Source organism: Antedon bifida, chromosome 10 (genome assembly GCF_963402885.1).
Source record: "Antedon bifida chromosome 10, ecAntBifi1.1, whole genome shotgun sequence".
Classification (NCBI taxonomy): domain Eukaryota; kingdom Metazoa; phylum Echinodermata; class Crinoidea; order Comatulida; family Antedonidae; genus Antedon; species Antedon bifida.
In genome coordinates this window covers 17,481,347-17,499,082 of record NC_136235.1, presented here as the reverse complement: position 1 = coordinate 17,499,082, position 17,736 = coordinate 17,481,347, and the positions used below count along the sequence as shown (strand labels likewise).

The 17,736-nt window shown below is 34.3% G+C and overlaps 2 protein-coding genes across 2 annotated transcripts in view; one reads left to right on the top strand and one right to left on the bottom strand.

The window, feature by feature from the left end:
- Positions 1-542: 542 nt before the first annotated feature.
- Positions 543-17,736, bottom strand: part of LOC144853718 (trissin receptor-like) — a 42,846-nt gene continuing 25,652 nt past the window's right edge. The window contains exons 2-5 of the mRNA XM_078711507.1: positions 7,741-7,868; positions 6,039-6,059; positions 5,243-5,296; positions 543-2,825 (exon numbers count right to left, since the gene is read on the bottom strand). Of these exons, the coding sequence (XP_078567633.1) occupies positions 1,417-2,825; positions 5,243-5,296; positions 6,039-6,059; positions 7,741-7,774 (1,518 nt within the window). The 5' untranslated portion in view covers positions 7,775-7,868 and the 3' untranslated portion in view covers positions 543-1,416. The remainder of the gene's footprint in view (positions 2,826-5,242; positions 5,297-6,038; positions 6,060-7,740; positions 7,869-17,736) is intronic.
- The window catches only part of LOC144853715 (uncharacterized), a 94,317-nt gene continuing 81,235 nt past the window's right edge, over positions 4,655-17,736 (top strand). The window contains exons 1-2 of the mRNA XM_078711505.1: positions 4,655-4,758; positions 17,417-17,460. The gene's annotated coding sequence lies outside the window, so the exon portion shown is untranslated. The remainder of the gene's footprint in view (positions 4,759-17,416; positions 17,461-17,736) is intronic.

Below are 17,736 nucleotides of genomic sequence, written 5' to 3'. Positions count from 1 at the left end.
GTCAATTGGATGACCAGTTTTCAAGTCTTACACCAATATTATCTCATGGGACCCAAATTAACATCGATAACATGCTAAACATACAATGTACCATCCTAACTAACAACAATGCTTTAATATTTAAATTCCAACCGCCTATCGAATTAACAATGCTAAGCACGTTGTCTTAAATAGGCGAATTCATTTCACACAACATTCATTTCCTTGTCATTAGGGAATGAAGTATGTGACTTACAATTCAGATCCGAATCAACAGCAATTAATATTAAAACTAAAAAAAAAGTATTTTAGCATTTATCATCTGTTTTGATACAGCACGTACTGCCAAATGCTACCGTGGTGCGACATGTACTTCTACCTTATTTTGGCACGTGACTATGTTACCGTAATATAGCACGTACTGCTCTCGTACTGCTACCGTAATATGACACGGTACGATAATGTACCGTAAAGCGGCACGTTAATAATGTTACCGGATGACACATAATGAAACCGTAATAATATGGCCGTAATGCTACAATAATGCGTAATGCGGCACAGTAAAGCGTGGTTCCCACTAGCGACGCAACGCAAGGACGTAACGGAACGCAAGTGAATTGACCAATCACAAGCGATGGCTTATTCGCTTGTGATTGCTAACTGTCTATAACTTCGCTTGTCATTGGTTAAAACGCTTGCGTTGCGTTTACGTCCTTGCGTTACGTTCTAGTGGGAACCAAGCTTTATACACCACATTTCGGCACGCTAGATACCCTAATATGGCACGTAATTACCATAAAGCAACCGTGATATGAAACAGTCCTGCAATCGTACAATCATGTTACCGTAATGCGGAACGGAGGGCTACCATATTTTGGCACGTAACGCTACCCACCATCATGCTACCTTAAGCTTGATCCCCACTAGCGACGCAACGTAACGCAACGCTACGACGTATTGACGCAAAGTGCTGTATTGTGTAATCACAAGTCAGAACCGACGACGCAATAGTGCTGCAAACATCGGACGTTTTCACGCAGGCGGGGCAAACACAATTATTGGAAGGGCATTTTCTTACGTTGCGTAGATTGCGTCGCTAGTGGGAACCAAGCTTTAATATGACATGATTATGATAATGCTACAATATTTCTGTAAAATATAACGTAACAAGTATAGCTACCACAATTTAACCGTAATTCGACACGGTAATGATACCATATTTTGGAACAATACAATGCTACACGTAACAACATTACCATAATGCTACCGTAATAATGGTACATGATGAACATGATTTGTATACGATGCTTCCATGCGTTGCATTATGCCTCATTGTCAGATCAGATGAGTTGAAGTCTTTGCTCGGGGCTTTGAGAAATCATCCTGGTGGTTCAGAGAATATCATTACAAATGTAAGAGTCTCCTTATGTCTCAAATTCAAAGTCCATCTGTCTGGTCAGTATAAGCCACCGTACTTTCATTACTCCGATGACCACTGTCGAAGAATTTTTCCCATCTTTGACGCTTTTTGCACATTAGAGTTTGTTTCATTTTCTTACGAAATTGTTCTGAGAGAAAAGCATATAACATCGGATTTAATGCGCTATTCATAAGATACAATGCAGTGGCAAATGGAACGGCATGTCTCCCAAAATCTGTAATATCGCCAAACAGTGCCCACATTGCCAATAAGTGTGATGGGAAAAGACATAACGCGAAACTTAATACTAACGCAATAAGAAGTCGTATTACTTTCTTTCGTTCATTCAGTGCTTTCAATCCACGTGACCTAGAAGGAGCTTTCTTTGTTGACTTTCGAGTGACTGTCCTCTCGGAAAATCTAACGTTACAATTATTGTTTGATTTTTGGCCATCATTCGACTTAGTGTACACGGCATCAACATTTGGCGAATCTTGAACTTTTATCTCAATAAACTTTTCTTTTTCTTCAGCAGTACCGTTCGTGTGTTTTTGCATTAAAGCTGTTTCACCACGTGATTCACCACCTGATTCGGTCTCATCCGGGTAGTCAATATAAAATTCACCACATTTCGCAATTGGTTTATCAGTAATTGTGTCATCTGTAAGAGGGACGTTGTGAGACTCGGTACGCTTTACTTGAGAGCCACCTTTGTATATATTCTTACGGTTACTGCTGCTGGCTTTGCTATTGGTTTGACTAATGTTATTTCTGGTTTCTCGTATTGAGATGTTTTTCGCTCCTGCACTATGCCAAAGGAACACAGACATGTGACCGTACAGTATCATCATTACAGTTAACGGTATTGCGTACCAAAGAGTAAAGGTCACAACGTATTGTTTTCTGATTAAATCACTATATCTGGTTATATCGTGCGTACAGAACGGCAACTCATTATGCTCAATTATACCCATATACCATATTGGAGAAAGTGAATATAGGGTAGAAAATACCCATAGGAACGCTACAATAATCTTCATACGTTTCGCCGTCCAGACACGACGCATGCGCATCGGATACATGATAACGAGATATCGTTCTATAGCAATAGTCGTAAGGATTGCCGCTGATGCAATTGTTGCAGTGCCGAAAACCACTTGTTCGATTTTGCAGAATACACATCCAAACGGATAATGCGTGCCAACAAATCGATACATGCTCGGAATTACAACAAGTACTGTTACCAGTAGATCACAAATAGCTAGATTTACCAAGAAAAAATTAGTGGTGGTTTTCATAGATCTGTTGCGAAGTACAACCAAGATGACGAGAATATTTCCAGTCAGTCCAAACAAAAATATTAATATGTTGAATATTATAATCGCTGCTTTAATTGACGGACCTTCGTATGGATCCTCTTCCAATTCTGTTAATAATAATAAAAAAAAACAAAAACATACTATTATAAACAGTATTAAATTACACTATATTGTGGGAGTAACACCCCCACAAAAAGGCAAAAGGCTAGGCCTGAATTTGTCAAAGTATAAGTGCATTTTATGAGGATAGCTCAATAAAATAATATGCATATTCAAGACCGTCATCTGAGGGAATGAAACTAGTAATAACCGAGTTATAAACAAGACTGAGCGTCGTGTTAATAACACGAATGTCGTGGGTTCGCTGGTGGAATAGAGTTAAAGCTATGCGAGCTACTGTGTTTGGGGTTCACAGCATTATACGTTCCTCGTTCCACTACACCAGCAATGCTTCTGATGATGATGTCAGAAATTAGGTACAACTAATAATATAGAACATTGTGTATAGATGACGATGTACTATCGACTAATCAGCCGTGAGCTAGGACTTATGCATAAGAAACCTATTTTTTAAAGTATAGAAAAACTCACATAAAGTAGTTAAATTTTAACATTACCCTAATATTATCGTAGGTGATTATTGTATTTGTTTAATGAATTGTACAAATATTACAATTAGTAATTAGGCTTTTGTGTGTGGCTCGCGCTGTTGGTATTTTATAATTTTATTCTGTTGAATTACCGCCATGGTCCGCATGCCTCGCTGGCTCGCACTTTTGCAACACTCACTAAAGGGAAGTTTTTTTCAATATAACTTCAAATCATGTAAAGTATATTTTCCAGAGACCTAGCAGCTCTATTTTAACAAAGCATTTCTTAGCTCTCCCCCACCCCCGCGTAGTTCAGCTTACTCAGTTGATTGTCAACCAAGATGGAGTGCGTGTGAACATGAACACGTTACCAAACAAAATAGTAACGCGCACGATTTTGAAATAGTGGATGGGGCCAGTTATGCATCGACGTTGTAAAATAATACAACTATGTAATATATCTTGTGCATTGTGTAAGTTCACAATTTTGGAGTATGTCGTGCCTATCGCTTATGCACAATTAGAAAAGGCGAGGCTTTTCTAAAACAAAATTAGGAAATGTTTATTCCCTTATGCAAACATGTCGTAAGAATTACTCTTATACGCAGCAGCATAAAATTAATCGATAAAGAATTAAAGTGTTCCTGGGTTTTGTGTTTTTAAAGATCAAAATCAAGTAGATTACGTATCCAGCACACGTTGTAAAGCCAATTTGAATTTTAATATTGAGTGTGGCAGTCCAGGGTCACACTACGGTAATTTAAACACTCAATCTTGTCGATGTCCGTGATATCCATGTGTTAGAAACTATAAATTGATGTCGCAGTGTGAACCACGTGTGTACGTGCGATGTATTTACTATGTTAGTTTTAGCCACGTTTTGTTTTTACCCTAGAGCCATACAAACGTTACGACATTCAGAAGCTTTATGAAAAAAACCATATGCTCACACCAAACATTTAATTATATATTTAGTGGCATTTTACTTTTATGCGATGACATTAGTAAATTATTAATAGAAGTTTTATTTTTTGACATTTTTTATTGAGAACATTATATTATACAGGAATAAATTTACTACTTATTATTACTTACTAAAAAACAAGTTTGTAAGAGTTTTTTTACACAATTTTCCACTGATGGTGAAAAATATTTGTTAAATCTTATTTCTGGTAGATTTTAACGTGTACCATGTTAAGATCAATAATGTGTACCATGATAAAATCGAATGTACCCTAATTATTGCTTGCATTTTGTGATGATACAACAAAAACGTGATTTATGCGGTGATTGCCTTCCATAGACACTGCGGCGACGGCGGCGGGGTTTTTCAATGTACTACTAGGCCTACTACACACACTGGACACACACACGGTGCCTAGGCCTAGCTAGGCCCTATATTAATACTTACCAGAAGAAAATTAAAAAAAGGCAAGCAAGAAGGTAGCAGGTAAATGTTTTGTTCTATTATGTTGGGCCTTTCTTTGTTAACAATCTATTTTCTACGTCTAGCCCGCTCTTAATACTACCAACTGTAGGCCTAGGACTAGGCCTACTAGAGTAGACCTAGGCCTAGATTGCCCTTGTTGTAGTGTCACACACGCCCGGCATACGTCACAAGAAGAGGCCATGGACCAACACCAAAACAGCCTTAGGCCTAGGCCTAGAAAGTGAATAATCACCAATACAATTTTAAACCGGTGTTGAACCAAATAGGCCTAGTAGGGCCTAGCCTAGGTCGGTGCTAATGCACTTTCGCACCACAATCTCTTACCAAATTAAAAACATTCACCCGCCGCTGCGCGGCGGTTATGGTGGTGAGTGACCGTGAAGTCTTATTCCCAGTTTTATTAGGTGAGAAACTGCAGTATCGCCGCTTTTAGTAGGCCTACCTGACCCAACTTTGGTTTATTTTCAAACTCCGATTTACTTACCCTCATAACCTGCAGTTGCTGATGATGATGAATAGTCATCATCACCATAATAGCCTGAAAACAGTAAAAAAAAAAAAAAGATTAGGCCTAAATATTAATAATTAGGCCTAGTAAGATTGCAATCAACCACAATTTCATTTAAAAATATAAATATAGCTAAGAAGTTAGAACTCCTGTCTTAAGCTCTGTCTACAAAATCAAACTAGTTTGACAAAGTGTGATGTGTCCAAATATGTTAGTGATATACCCAAATATGGTAGTGATATGACATCATCATGTCCATGAGCATATCACATTTTTTATCACAAAGTTTGATAGTGTAGACAGAGCTTAAGAAGGTATATTACAATCTACACTCATGTTATGATATACCGATGTACAGTACATGCACTCATAGTAAAAAATAACTATTTATGTGTTGCTAAGATACATGTAATGTGAAATTTCTTAAATTACTAAAAATAACACAGGGAGAGAATAACGAATTGTAATATACAATGCACAAACAATGTGTTGTGTTCGTTACCCGAAAAGAAATATTTTGATATGGGAGAGCTACGGGCAAAGCACTAATATACTTTGGATTTAAAACCACAACTTGATATGCTTTTTGCAAATGAACTAACAAGGTTTCCAAATATTTCACTGCTTAAATAATTGTACTTCGTACATTTTTTTTGGAAATATAGGCCTATAATACACATTTTTGCCATCATTGTTGATGGGTATAGGCCTAGGCTACTCAAATTTAAAGGCCTAGATTTCACAATTACTAATTTACGATATCATGACTTACCAGTAATGTTGTCGATGCCCTCTGAAATAAAATTAAAGAAAATAGTAAATAATTATTTAAATAAACATGGTGGTCACTGTTCCCTGATACTACTACCCGTTAACAATTATCATTTTCAATAACTGGCTCAGTTTCTGTATGGGGAGCATTCGATTTTCAATGATTGACGGTCAACGTAGGTCGTGTCAAAACCGAATCATTATCTTATTATTTTCATTTAGTGTCGTTAACTCGAAATGATATAGAACATAAAGTATACCGTACGCGGCTCTGTTCGAATGAAAAGGAATTTACGAGCTGAAAACCAACATAGAAAGGTTATAATAAATATAGAACAGAGTAGCTGTTCCACACTTCATATCTAATCCACTTTATTAATCGTTTTGTATAACTGACATTAATTTGACATACTGGGGAATTTTAGGAAATATAAACGTTACCTTTTGCATATTGATTAATACAAATGCACATGCAATTATATTATAATTATATAAGAGGTAGATAGTTGGCATGTAATGTTAGATACAACGCTAACTCGTTGCCCTTAATGTGATAATCACATTTGATCCGTTACATCAATTTTAGTTGATGGACATTGCCGTTTAGTATCTAAAATAAGGTTGACTTCTGACCTACAAAATTATTATAGCGAAAAAGGTGATCAAGAATTATCAGTAGAACTTTGTAATTAAGGATAAAATAGCCATTGGAGAGCTGTGATGAGTGGACGATTTTATTTTTCACACCGTCTAATACATCATACGCTCTCGTCGCTTAGGATGGGAAACCCATGCATTTCGTCTGAGAGCACAGTTTGGCCGTCAGAAAAAGCCTTCAAAATGTGACAGGATTTTTGGCAAGAAAATATTTAAACCAAGACACAGTGCCATATGCTAATGTTTTATTAGACCAAATAAATAACATCTCATATAAGACCATCCTCTTAATCTGACCATTAAGGGGAGAGAAAAGTTGGTGTGTCGGTTATACATTTTTTATGACACGTATCACATTCGGATCAAAATAATAAGAATTGGACGGACGGACGGATTACATTTGAATATTGTCCCCGCTATTTGGTATATTGCGGCCAAATTGTTTTCTAAATTCCTCATTTTGTATTGCCCGCGTATTAAGCCTTGTGTAGCCTACACTATCAAACTTTATGTGACAAAAAAATGTGATGTGCCCATATATGGACATGATGATGTCATATCATTACCATATTTGGCCATATCACTACCATATTTGGGCACATCACATTTTTTTGTCACATAAAGTTTGATAGTGCAGACAGAGCTTTAGGCTATTTGTTCGTTATAATTTGCACGAATCCATGTCATATAGAAAATAATGACTGCAATATTATTGTGGTAAGGTTTTTGAATTATATTTGAAACGCCCGGGAGAGAGACGCTGTATAGGATGGATGAATCCATCTATAGTTGTAATATGGTAGTACCAGGGAAGAGTTAAATTACATTAATTGTAATTTAACTCTTCCCTGGTAGTACTTAGAAAACGTTGCATACATGTTTTGGTAGTCTTCCATTTCGATTGTTTTAGTAAAGTTTTTTAAAGTATAAACCAATAAATATAATGATCAGCTAAAAAGTAGTGAATGTATTGTGTTTTCACGTCGTAATAATTGAAATCAGAAAATTACGTATGTAATAATTAACAACAGAACAAACAAACTCACCATCAGAAGGGATCTTGCATGATATTGTTCCCATTTTATTCGGTTTTTTATTACTGCAGTAATGTCTTCCAGTAAGTTAGTAATTATCCAGTACGAAAAGGTGGGTCGACTTTAATCAAGTCAGAAATCTAAAAAAAAAAAAAAAAAAACATTGTCTACTTAATTCAATTTCTTTATTTCGGAATATTTTATCCATATAAAAAAACGAAAACGTACAAACAGAAAAAGAAATTCGCAAACTCTAAGCTTAAATACAGTATATAGAATACTTCTCCATCGACAATACATTTTTTAGTTTCATCAAAATTCTTTATCGATGCAATACACTTTATTCGTCTTTAGAAGAAATACAACGAAATTTCACTTTAAACAGATACTGTACGTACACCAGCAAACAAAAACTGTAGGCCTAAACAAAATATATATTAATTAAAGAAAGAACCAGTCGTGAAATTAATGCTGTTTAAATTTTGAGTTTTTGGTTTTAAACCCATGACAGCTACCCTTAGCAAAAATGTCATTTTTTAATTAGGATGTGAATGACAGTTAGTCGGTGTTCAGCAGAACCATGGAGAAATAACTCCATGGCAGAACAGAATACCAATGTGCGCTACTCGACGTTTGAGCTTTCGACACGCGACATGATGCGTTGAGAAAACGATTAGTATATTTACGCAACGTAACGAGATACAAACAATTGTAAGAGGATTGTTTTTATAGATGACATTTTGGTAGCAGCATTTAAAACGAAAACTAAAGAATGAAGTTCATTGATTTCAAATGGTTTGATGTGTGTAATGAATATAAGTGTAATTGTTGTCAAGATGTATACTTCTGTGTCATTCTAAACGTCTGTAGAAATAAACACGCGGACTCAGAACACATCATTTGCCATGTAACCGCCAATCATTGGATGAGAACTGATTTATACTAATCAATCAAGTCGTGATATCGGCTTAGGCCTATATAATGACATTTATAAAGAAACGGTTGGAGATTTTTTGAAGGGGTGAGGCGGGGTGAAGGGAACTCTGGTTTCTTCATCAACAAGAAGCATTTTCGGAAAACCCTTAACCCCGTTTTGATCACCGTTTGACCCCACCTCGCATACAATAAAGGTATAATTATAATTATTCGGCAGACGAGAATTAAAAAAAAAATTGAACCCCACAAACAAGGTATATGTCTATACCTAAACTTGATCTCCAAATTAATCCATTGCATTATCTGTGTGAGTTAAATTACAGCATCAACATCGTTATAAATTATTATTACAAATGTAAATTACTCCAATTAGGCCTAGACGAGAATTAATTATTCATTCACAGTTACAATATTCAATAGTACCAAAAGAAGCGGGTGCTTGTCAGTTTAAATGCCATTTACAGTACAATACACATGACAAAAGAAAATATTAATGCATTATCGAATTTTAGAAATAAATAAATGAATTAAATTAATGTTGTTATTATAGTACCGTATTTCCATAATTTTACATTTTCACTGTTGACTGAGATTACATAGTACGGTATACTGACGTTCTGAACCACATGCATAGCAAACATTTCTTTATAATAGATGTCATTATTGGTGAACATGCAACATACAGGTGTATTGTTAGTGTCACGTGATCAATCAAATTACTGGATGTCATTATAATAATTTACTAACAATGTAGGACGGCTGGACATTCCGTCGTTATTTATGATTGAACGAGAGAATGTCTATGTAGTTGTGTGTTCACTTTTAAAACTTTTCGTAAAAATTTAAAAAAATATCTTATCTCTTTATACAAATTTTAATATTATTATGATTGTAGTACACTGAAAGTATCTACTTTTATTTCATCGTTTTTGTTCTTATTTATTATTTTATGTAGTAAATTGTATTAGTTTAAATGTATGTGTATTGTTTCTGGGGTCTTTCTCGAGACAAGAAACTTGATTTCTTCTAGAGAAGACCCCAAATGATGGCGTATTACTATGTATCCACCTATATATTATACTGTATAATGCCATTGTTGAACAAATAAATGTTTTTTGAATATTGAATATTGAAAATAACGACAAAACAAACGGTTAAATTCAAGCCAAAACCCATGTTGGCTAGCAGCCAATGTGTATATTGTTTGCTTTACAGTAATTACAATTTTTAAGGTAAATACTTTTTTTCGATGCAACAAAAAATTGAAAAAAAAATATTTTTCAGGTGTACACTATATCTTTGAACAATTTAAAGAGTGAGACAATCGAATACAATGTATTAAGCCTTGTCTACACTATCAAACGTTATGTAAAAAAAAGTTATGTGCCAATATGGACATGATGATGTTATATCACTACCATATTTAAGCATATCACTACCATATTTGGGCACATCACACTTTTTTTGTCAAACTAGTTTGATAGTGTAGACAGAGCCGTAAAGACAAATCGAGTAGCAAATAATTCTATTATAGAACTCGTAAAAAATCACAAGTAAATTGCGGACTTGTTGAGAGTCGTAAGCGCACAAGTAGTTGGTTTAAGCTTTACAATTGAATAATAATGATTAAATATTGAATAATTCCGAAGTCGGTTCTTCATTCAAAACAGGTGAAGAATCGTATTTGTGTCAAACGATTCACATAATCCCACAAAGACAATGAAATGTGTGTTAATGTTATTTTAATCAACGGAAGATTTCGTTTACTTTCTGCACAATAACGTGAAAGTGTAGGCATACGGTACATGGAAACAACAAAAACGCGTTTGTGTCGCTGCGTTTAACGGTAAAGCGTGGTTCCCACTAGAGACGCAACGCAAGGACGTACGTACGCGCAACGCAAGCGAGTTGACCAATGACAAGAGAGAGCGTATTGACGCAAAGTGATGTATTGCATAATCACAAGTGGGAACCGACGACGCAACAGTGCTGCAAAAATTGCAGGTTTGATTTCACGCAGGCAAACACAATTATTGGAAGTGCGTAGGTTTCTTTACGTTGCGTCGCTAGTGGGAACCAAGCTTTAGCGGCAAACCGCGTAGCTTGTCTCACGTAGAATCTGTCTATCCTGCACGGACACCGCCCGTCCGCTCCGCGTGTTGTGTGTAACTGATGGTCATAAGGAATAACATAGATTCTATATTGTTATTACCGTTACCGCTTGTCTGTGTAAATTATTGGCCTTTAATCAGACGATTGGGACTCCAGCTACGTTTCTTTCATGTCATATCTTAGTTATAATTTCTAATATAAACCTGATTTTTAATCTTCATATTTTATGTTTTTTGGGACAATACATCTTTAAGTAAAATAATGCGTTTTATAACCAAACTAATTGAACTGACACATTGATATATTTCCAGGACCATTTCCGGCCATATTTCTCTATGATGATAAAATTTATGATCATAGTCATTATAGTTTAATGACATTCAACGTGTAACACGCTTTATGTAAAGTATCCAATAATTAGAATCTGTCGGGTGAACCAGAATTTAAATTAGGTTAAATCTTACAATTATTTTGAAAAGCAATCAGTAAAAGTCAGTTTTGGAATTATTATCGCTCCATTTTTTGTTTGTGAAGACTATAGTCATGTGTATTTGAAAACTTGGTTGTGAAGTATTGATATTAACACTACGGCCAACCACTATAAAGGGGGCAATTTGCCGTGAAACTAACAGCCAATGTATTAACATTAAATTTTTCCCTGAAACGCAACGCAAGAACGTAAGCGAAACGCAAGTGGTTTGACTAATCACAAACGATGGGTTATTTAAGCTTTGCTTCTGGTTGGTCAACTCGCCTGCGTTGCGTCTACGTCCTTACGCTGCGTCTCTTGTTGGAACCAGGCTTTACGGTTAATATTTTAATACATCAGCCAATCCCAGTATTCAGGGGACACCTTCCCTTGAAACGAACTGTCAATATTATGTTTCAACAGACACTATAAGGCCAACCATACAGTACAGGAGGATGAGCGGTTGTGTTTCACGCTCTGTCGTAAATTCCTATGCTGAGACCCCTTCATTGGATCTCGAAGGTGACCCCTTAATAGAGGTTCTACTGTAGTGTGATATAGAATAAATAATACTAAAAATACTGTTTAGTTTTTAATTAGAGGTATGCGTAGAATCCAAGCAAACTAAAATTAGACGTGAATAATTATATTTCAACTGCTGTATAATTCGTGTTGTTAAATTGCATCGTAAATTATAACATAATAAATGTTTATATAATGGCACTTACATTAGGCTACTTAATAAATGTTTGACATAAGTTGGCGTAATGTGGTTTTTCCATTAGCTATATGAGTTAATATACATTCCAGAAAATGTTTGAATTTATAGATAAATATAGTTTTTATGATATTTATTTCATTTCTGTTCTGTCTTTTTAGATTTATACATATTTAATATAAAAATAGTTCCAATGTACAATGCGTTAATTTATTAGGCTTACTTTTGACTAAGCAAAATAAAGTTTGTTTATTAAAAAATTGACAAACTGCTCATAAGAGAAACATGTAAGACTAGGCCAAATACCCAACATATTTCATATAATAAAAAAAACCAAGCATTATCGTTTGACTTATCGTTATTTCAAAACTACACATACCCTAGTTACAGAAAAAAAAATGGAACGTTATGGAACACATTATAACCATATACTTTGATTATAATAGACGTATTTATTCAATCTTTTATCTAGAAATCTCTGGTCCATATAAAGTAACTTAGTATGTACTTGATTTGTGGAACGTTTTACTTTAAAAAATAGTTGAACTTTAAAAAGATCATGGAGGTATAAAATAAAATTATAAATAATATTATTTTATACCTCCATGATACGCTAACATCCTACCTTACATTTTTGTAAAACCTGAGAATGGTAATATAATTTCTCGACCGAACGCAATAGTATACGTAGTATCTGCAAAATACACGTTCACGAATCTTAGGATTTTCCCGACAGAACAGTTCACTTAACAGCTCTTAAATATCCAGTGACTTAAAACGCAGGGTGTTGTAAAAAGTCAGCATCTATTACACACCTCCGACTCCTAGGCTTATTCGGTTTCTAATGACTGGATGGCAGACGAATAAGTTAATATCAAGTCAGCGTTTATCCAATCAGAATGCTTGTAACGGACCAACAGAAGATTATCTCTGATTGGTTAACAATTTACCAATCACGAAGCATGAAATAATGAATTAGTTAAATATATTTTGATTTTCTGATTGACTACAGATATACTGAAGATGACTGCTAACAACAACAATCTGATTGTTATGACGTCATCTCGGGGTTACTCGCCACGATCCGCTCAACTCACTGAGCTCTTATAGAAAACAAATACTGATTTATTTTCTGAATTCTCTCACAAACAAGTGCATTCAGTCAGTGAGTAAATTTTTCAAACTGGCCATAATGAATTCTGACGAGTATGTACAGTTGCGACAAATAAACGCGCGTATAGTGTAATGACGCAATTAGGAGAATGTTTATCGAAATCTATGTTAATTATCGTCACGGCTATAGTATGCATGCATCATTCGCGTGCACAAAATGATAGATAGTTTCATCATGTTTAAGTTTATAGGTCATTTTATTACTAAATTTATAGCTGTTTCAATCGTTAGCTATAGGTACTTATTATTTATTAAACTAATACAATTGAGATGTACTGCATCGCGCAATAACAACATTATATCATTTTAATGAACAGGTTAGTAAACCAAACATTCCTTATAAATAACACGTTACTTTCTACACGCCGTCTTAATTAACTGTATTTTAAGGTATAATAAGACTAGTGTTAATGCAAAGATTTAAATCGTTTCTAGTAATTGTAATTTATTATCGAATCGTGTTACTAAAAGACCAGATATTCATTAGTGAATTGTTTGAAATTATGTGTGTTCGTTTTACAGGTTCTTCGTGATTTTTACTTGTTTTGCGTTACCTGTTAAAATAAATATTACGTTTAGGTAATGCGTTTTCGTTTCATTCCAACGCATTTTCTACCTCGCTTTAAAAATAACTGTTTTTTTTACCACGTACTTAAAAAAAACAACCTAATCAAAAGTTTTAAAATTAGCTTTTAGCGGTAAATTGTCATGTGTACTTTAATGAACTTAGTACATCTTTCGAGATGAGTAGGAGGTTACACCGGTGTACTAGTACATCACAGTCACTGGTAATAACTGGGCCCTCTGTGAGACCAGCCTTTGACTGAAGAGGTTACCCAGTATAAATAAATAAATAAATAACAAAATAAAAAGGGTTAGACTATAAAGGGTCCAACCTTTGTCTTAAAAAAAGAAAAACATAATAAGGATGATAATAATGTACAATGTAGGTATAACGTAGGAAAAACATGACTCTGTGTTGAAATTGGGACAATTTGACAGAGTTAAGAGTTCACAATGAAAGTAGGGGCAGAAAACAAAAAAGGTTAAACGTTTTCATTTAGCTTTCCTAAAGAGAATTCTTTCCCAATCAGCATGACGTGAAAAAGTCACAGTACAATTGAAGAGAAGAGAATAATTCTCAGATGAAAATGAAAAAAATAAGCGATCACGTTCCGAACGTAGTAAAACTTAACAAATACTATCATCCACATGGCTTGATATACTGCTATGAAATATAACACTGACAGGCCAGACAATCGCGAATACAACAATAATGGTCAGAAGCACTTAGTCAAAGGAGTAAGCTTCCATTTCAGAAAAAAAGTTAGGATTTTTCAAGATTACATAATCTTTAAAGATATAATATAATGTTTATGAATTGAATATTGCGAAGAACGAAATATTCTCCCTATTCAACGAACAAAACAATTCATTATTAATTTTGTTTCATTCATGTTTTATCATCTGCTGTTCCAAAGTAGTAGAACTGCGTTACTCTCTCTGCCCACACCTTAGAGGCTAGACAAATGGTCGAGCGGTTAAGGCAGGGGGCCGTTTACCGTACATGGGTAGTCTTCTCGGAAGGACATGTGCCCAAAGAAATAAATAATAAAAAAGAGCAATAAATCGATTCCGTCGTACTTTTTTTTTTCTGATTTTGTTGTTGAACGAAATGTAAAAAAAAACAAGGCCATATACATGGCTTCAGTCACGTGCTCAAATTTGAGTTAGTGTTTACCGACCGACCAGCCGACCGATAGTGAGCATAGAGTCGCGTTTGCACGCGACTAAAAACCGAGCGGGAAGTTAGACCATTCAAAAAGACAGCGCCCTAAGTTGCACACAGTTATCAAAATGTTAACAATATGAACGTGCAATAGAACCATTAAATATCACTTCAACGTGCATTAAACATATAACGGCACGTGATACGATTAGAGAAAGATAGACTCAATGCGTTATAATACTGACTTGTATGCCTATATCTATTCGTATGTAATAATAACAACATTACTTGTCGTGTTTATGTGATAGGTTGAAACATACATCCTAATTAATTGCCTTTACCGAACCTAATGTGTAATTAATACAGACATTGGAATTAACGCAATAAACGTATAGCTATAATAATAGACATAGCGTAATAACAATCTGTATTTATAACAGTCTCCAGAACGTGACGATATAAATTTAACCCGATCTGCTAACACCGTACTTAACTATAACATGGACAGCCAATTTGTGTTTAATAATTCCACTCGATTTTTATTTTAATAAATAATATACATATTTCATTTCATATTTGGTTGATCTATGAAGTATTCACCTAGTTGTATGAAGTTTCTGAAAAGGGTTTAGGCCTAAACTTAGGCTATTGTATGACAATTTGATATTCAGGCTATTAGACACTTTTCTTTTTCTTATTAATAACTATCTAATCAATAGCTATAAGTAAACTAAGATGATGATTGGCGACATCTCACTTTTTGTCAAACTAGTTTGATAGTGTAGACAGAGCTTTACTTAGACATGTTATAAACAACGTTATAAACAACATTTGCAAAATAAGACAATTCCATTACAATATCGACTGCAGTATGTTGTTTTTAAATGACCCAAACATCGCTACCATTACTTGGGTTTGTTTTCCTTCTTGTAGTCGAATTAGCGAAAATATAATTAGTATAGAATACTGCTGTCTTAAAGATATATTGTCCCCCTAAAAAAATATTTTTTTAAATTTTTTTGTTGAATATGTTATTTTAATGTCACATAATAGTTATTCACTCTCACAAAAAATTGGGTCTGAAAAAAATTTATTTATCTGAGAAAAATGTAATTTAAAGCAAAAAATGGTCAAATTGTCTGGAAGACAATGCGTTTTTGGGTAATTTAACTGTTTATTTTGTCTTTTTATAGGTGAAATAATTTTTTTCCCTGGTTTTTTTTCTTATGGAAGTGAACAACTTCATTAAAACTGCAAAATGGCCTATTCAAAGTCCGATTTTAAAAATCATTATTTTTCATGATTTTGGGGGACAATACATCTTTAAGCCACTTTAATTCTCATTTATTCTCTATAATAAACATCTCCTCCCGACGAAACCAATATAGTTAATACAACACGAAATAGAAAATAAAGTGAATGTCTTATTTATGACATAATTGTACAATAAATTTGTATTACATTCAACTGCGTATTTCTAATAAGGAGGAACATGGGATATTCACCTAATGAATAGGAATGTTCAAACATATTAGTATTGCATCGTGTTTGTTATTTTCACAGAATTTCATCTGTTTTTGGATACTAAAGGTAACTTTATAAATGTGCGTGATATTTAAAAAAACGTTGTTTAATGAATAATGTCTTCATCCGGGTAGTTTGATGAACTTGAACGGTGTACATCCCAGGTGGATCTAAATCCCCATCTTGGGTAATCCCCGACACCATTATAATGTCAAACTTGGTTGTTGATCTCGGTTTTCGAAATAATTATAAATAAGAAAGCATTGCTTAACACAGGCCCCGTCAAAAGATGGATAGATAGATTACTTAACATAATGTGTAAATGCTCGCTTTATATTTATTGTAAATAAATAATGCAACATTGTATCACGAAAAAAAAGGTGTTTCCTTTTTAAGTATTCAACAAACGAGTTTTTATAAAACAAAGCTGCACGTAAATCAATTTCACTGATAATTTTTACATCCTTCACCGTTCTGATGCTGTAAATATTGTTGGAACGAGATATTAAATCCACCTGATCAACATGATGATATAGACACCTCTATTCAAGTGACACACTTACTAAAGAGACACGTTCCTGGGAAAGGAATGAGGGAAAGATATGTATTAAGGGGACACTTTGTTAAGTCCCAAAGGTACACTTTATCAAGAAATCTCTAATACTAAGTACATGAGTCAGGGAGCTAAAGGAATTCAGACATTTTGCCCTACTCCGAATGTAACAATTTAAGTTAAATTTACAGAGCAAGTTACATTTTAACTTGCTCAGTAAACTGTAACAATTTCGCAAGTAATATCAGGACCTATTAGCACTGTATGATTACGTTAGTGTAGAGCATGCAGCACACTATCAACGCCAAGTGGTCAAATCAGATTATAACAATGAATAAGATTCATATCATTGAATAGATTAAATAAGATTTAGAAGATTTAATCAACTCACTTTTACGAAGATTTAGTGCCATTTATATACAACACTCATTTGAACTTTGTATTTTACCTCTCAATTACCGTTTTACATTACAGACTAGTTGCATCAAGTTCTGGGGAACCATGTGAAGAGTTCAAAGGTAAGAAAACATTTTCAATGAATTGCGCTGATTTGGTTTGATTTGGAAAATCTTCCTCTATACAATTATTCCAGATTTGTTTTAGGATACATTTTGTTTTTGTGAGTATTACAATATTTAAAACATAAATCAAAACAAGTTGCTGTCAATTTCTGAAAAGGGAATTATGCCTCGTGACACAGAACAACGCGAATTCTTTTTCAATTTGATTTCATTTTACTTTCTAATTAAATATATTATTAAGAATAATCACATTAAGTCGACGTATATAATTAT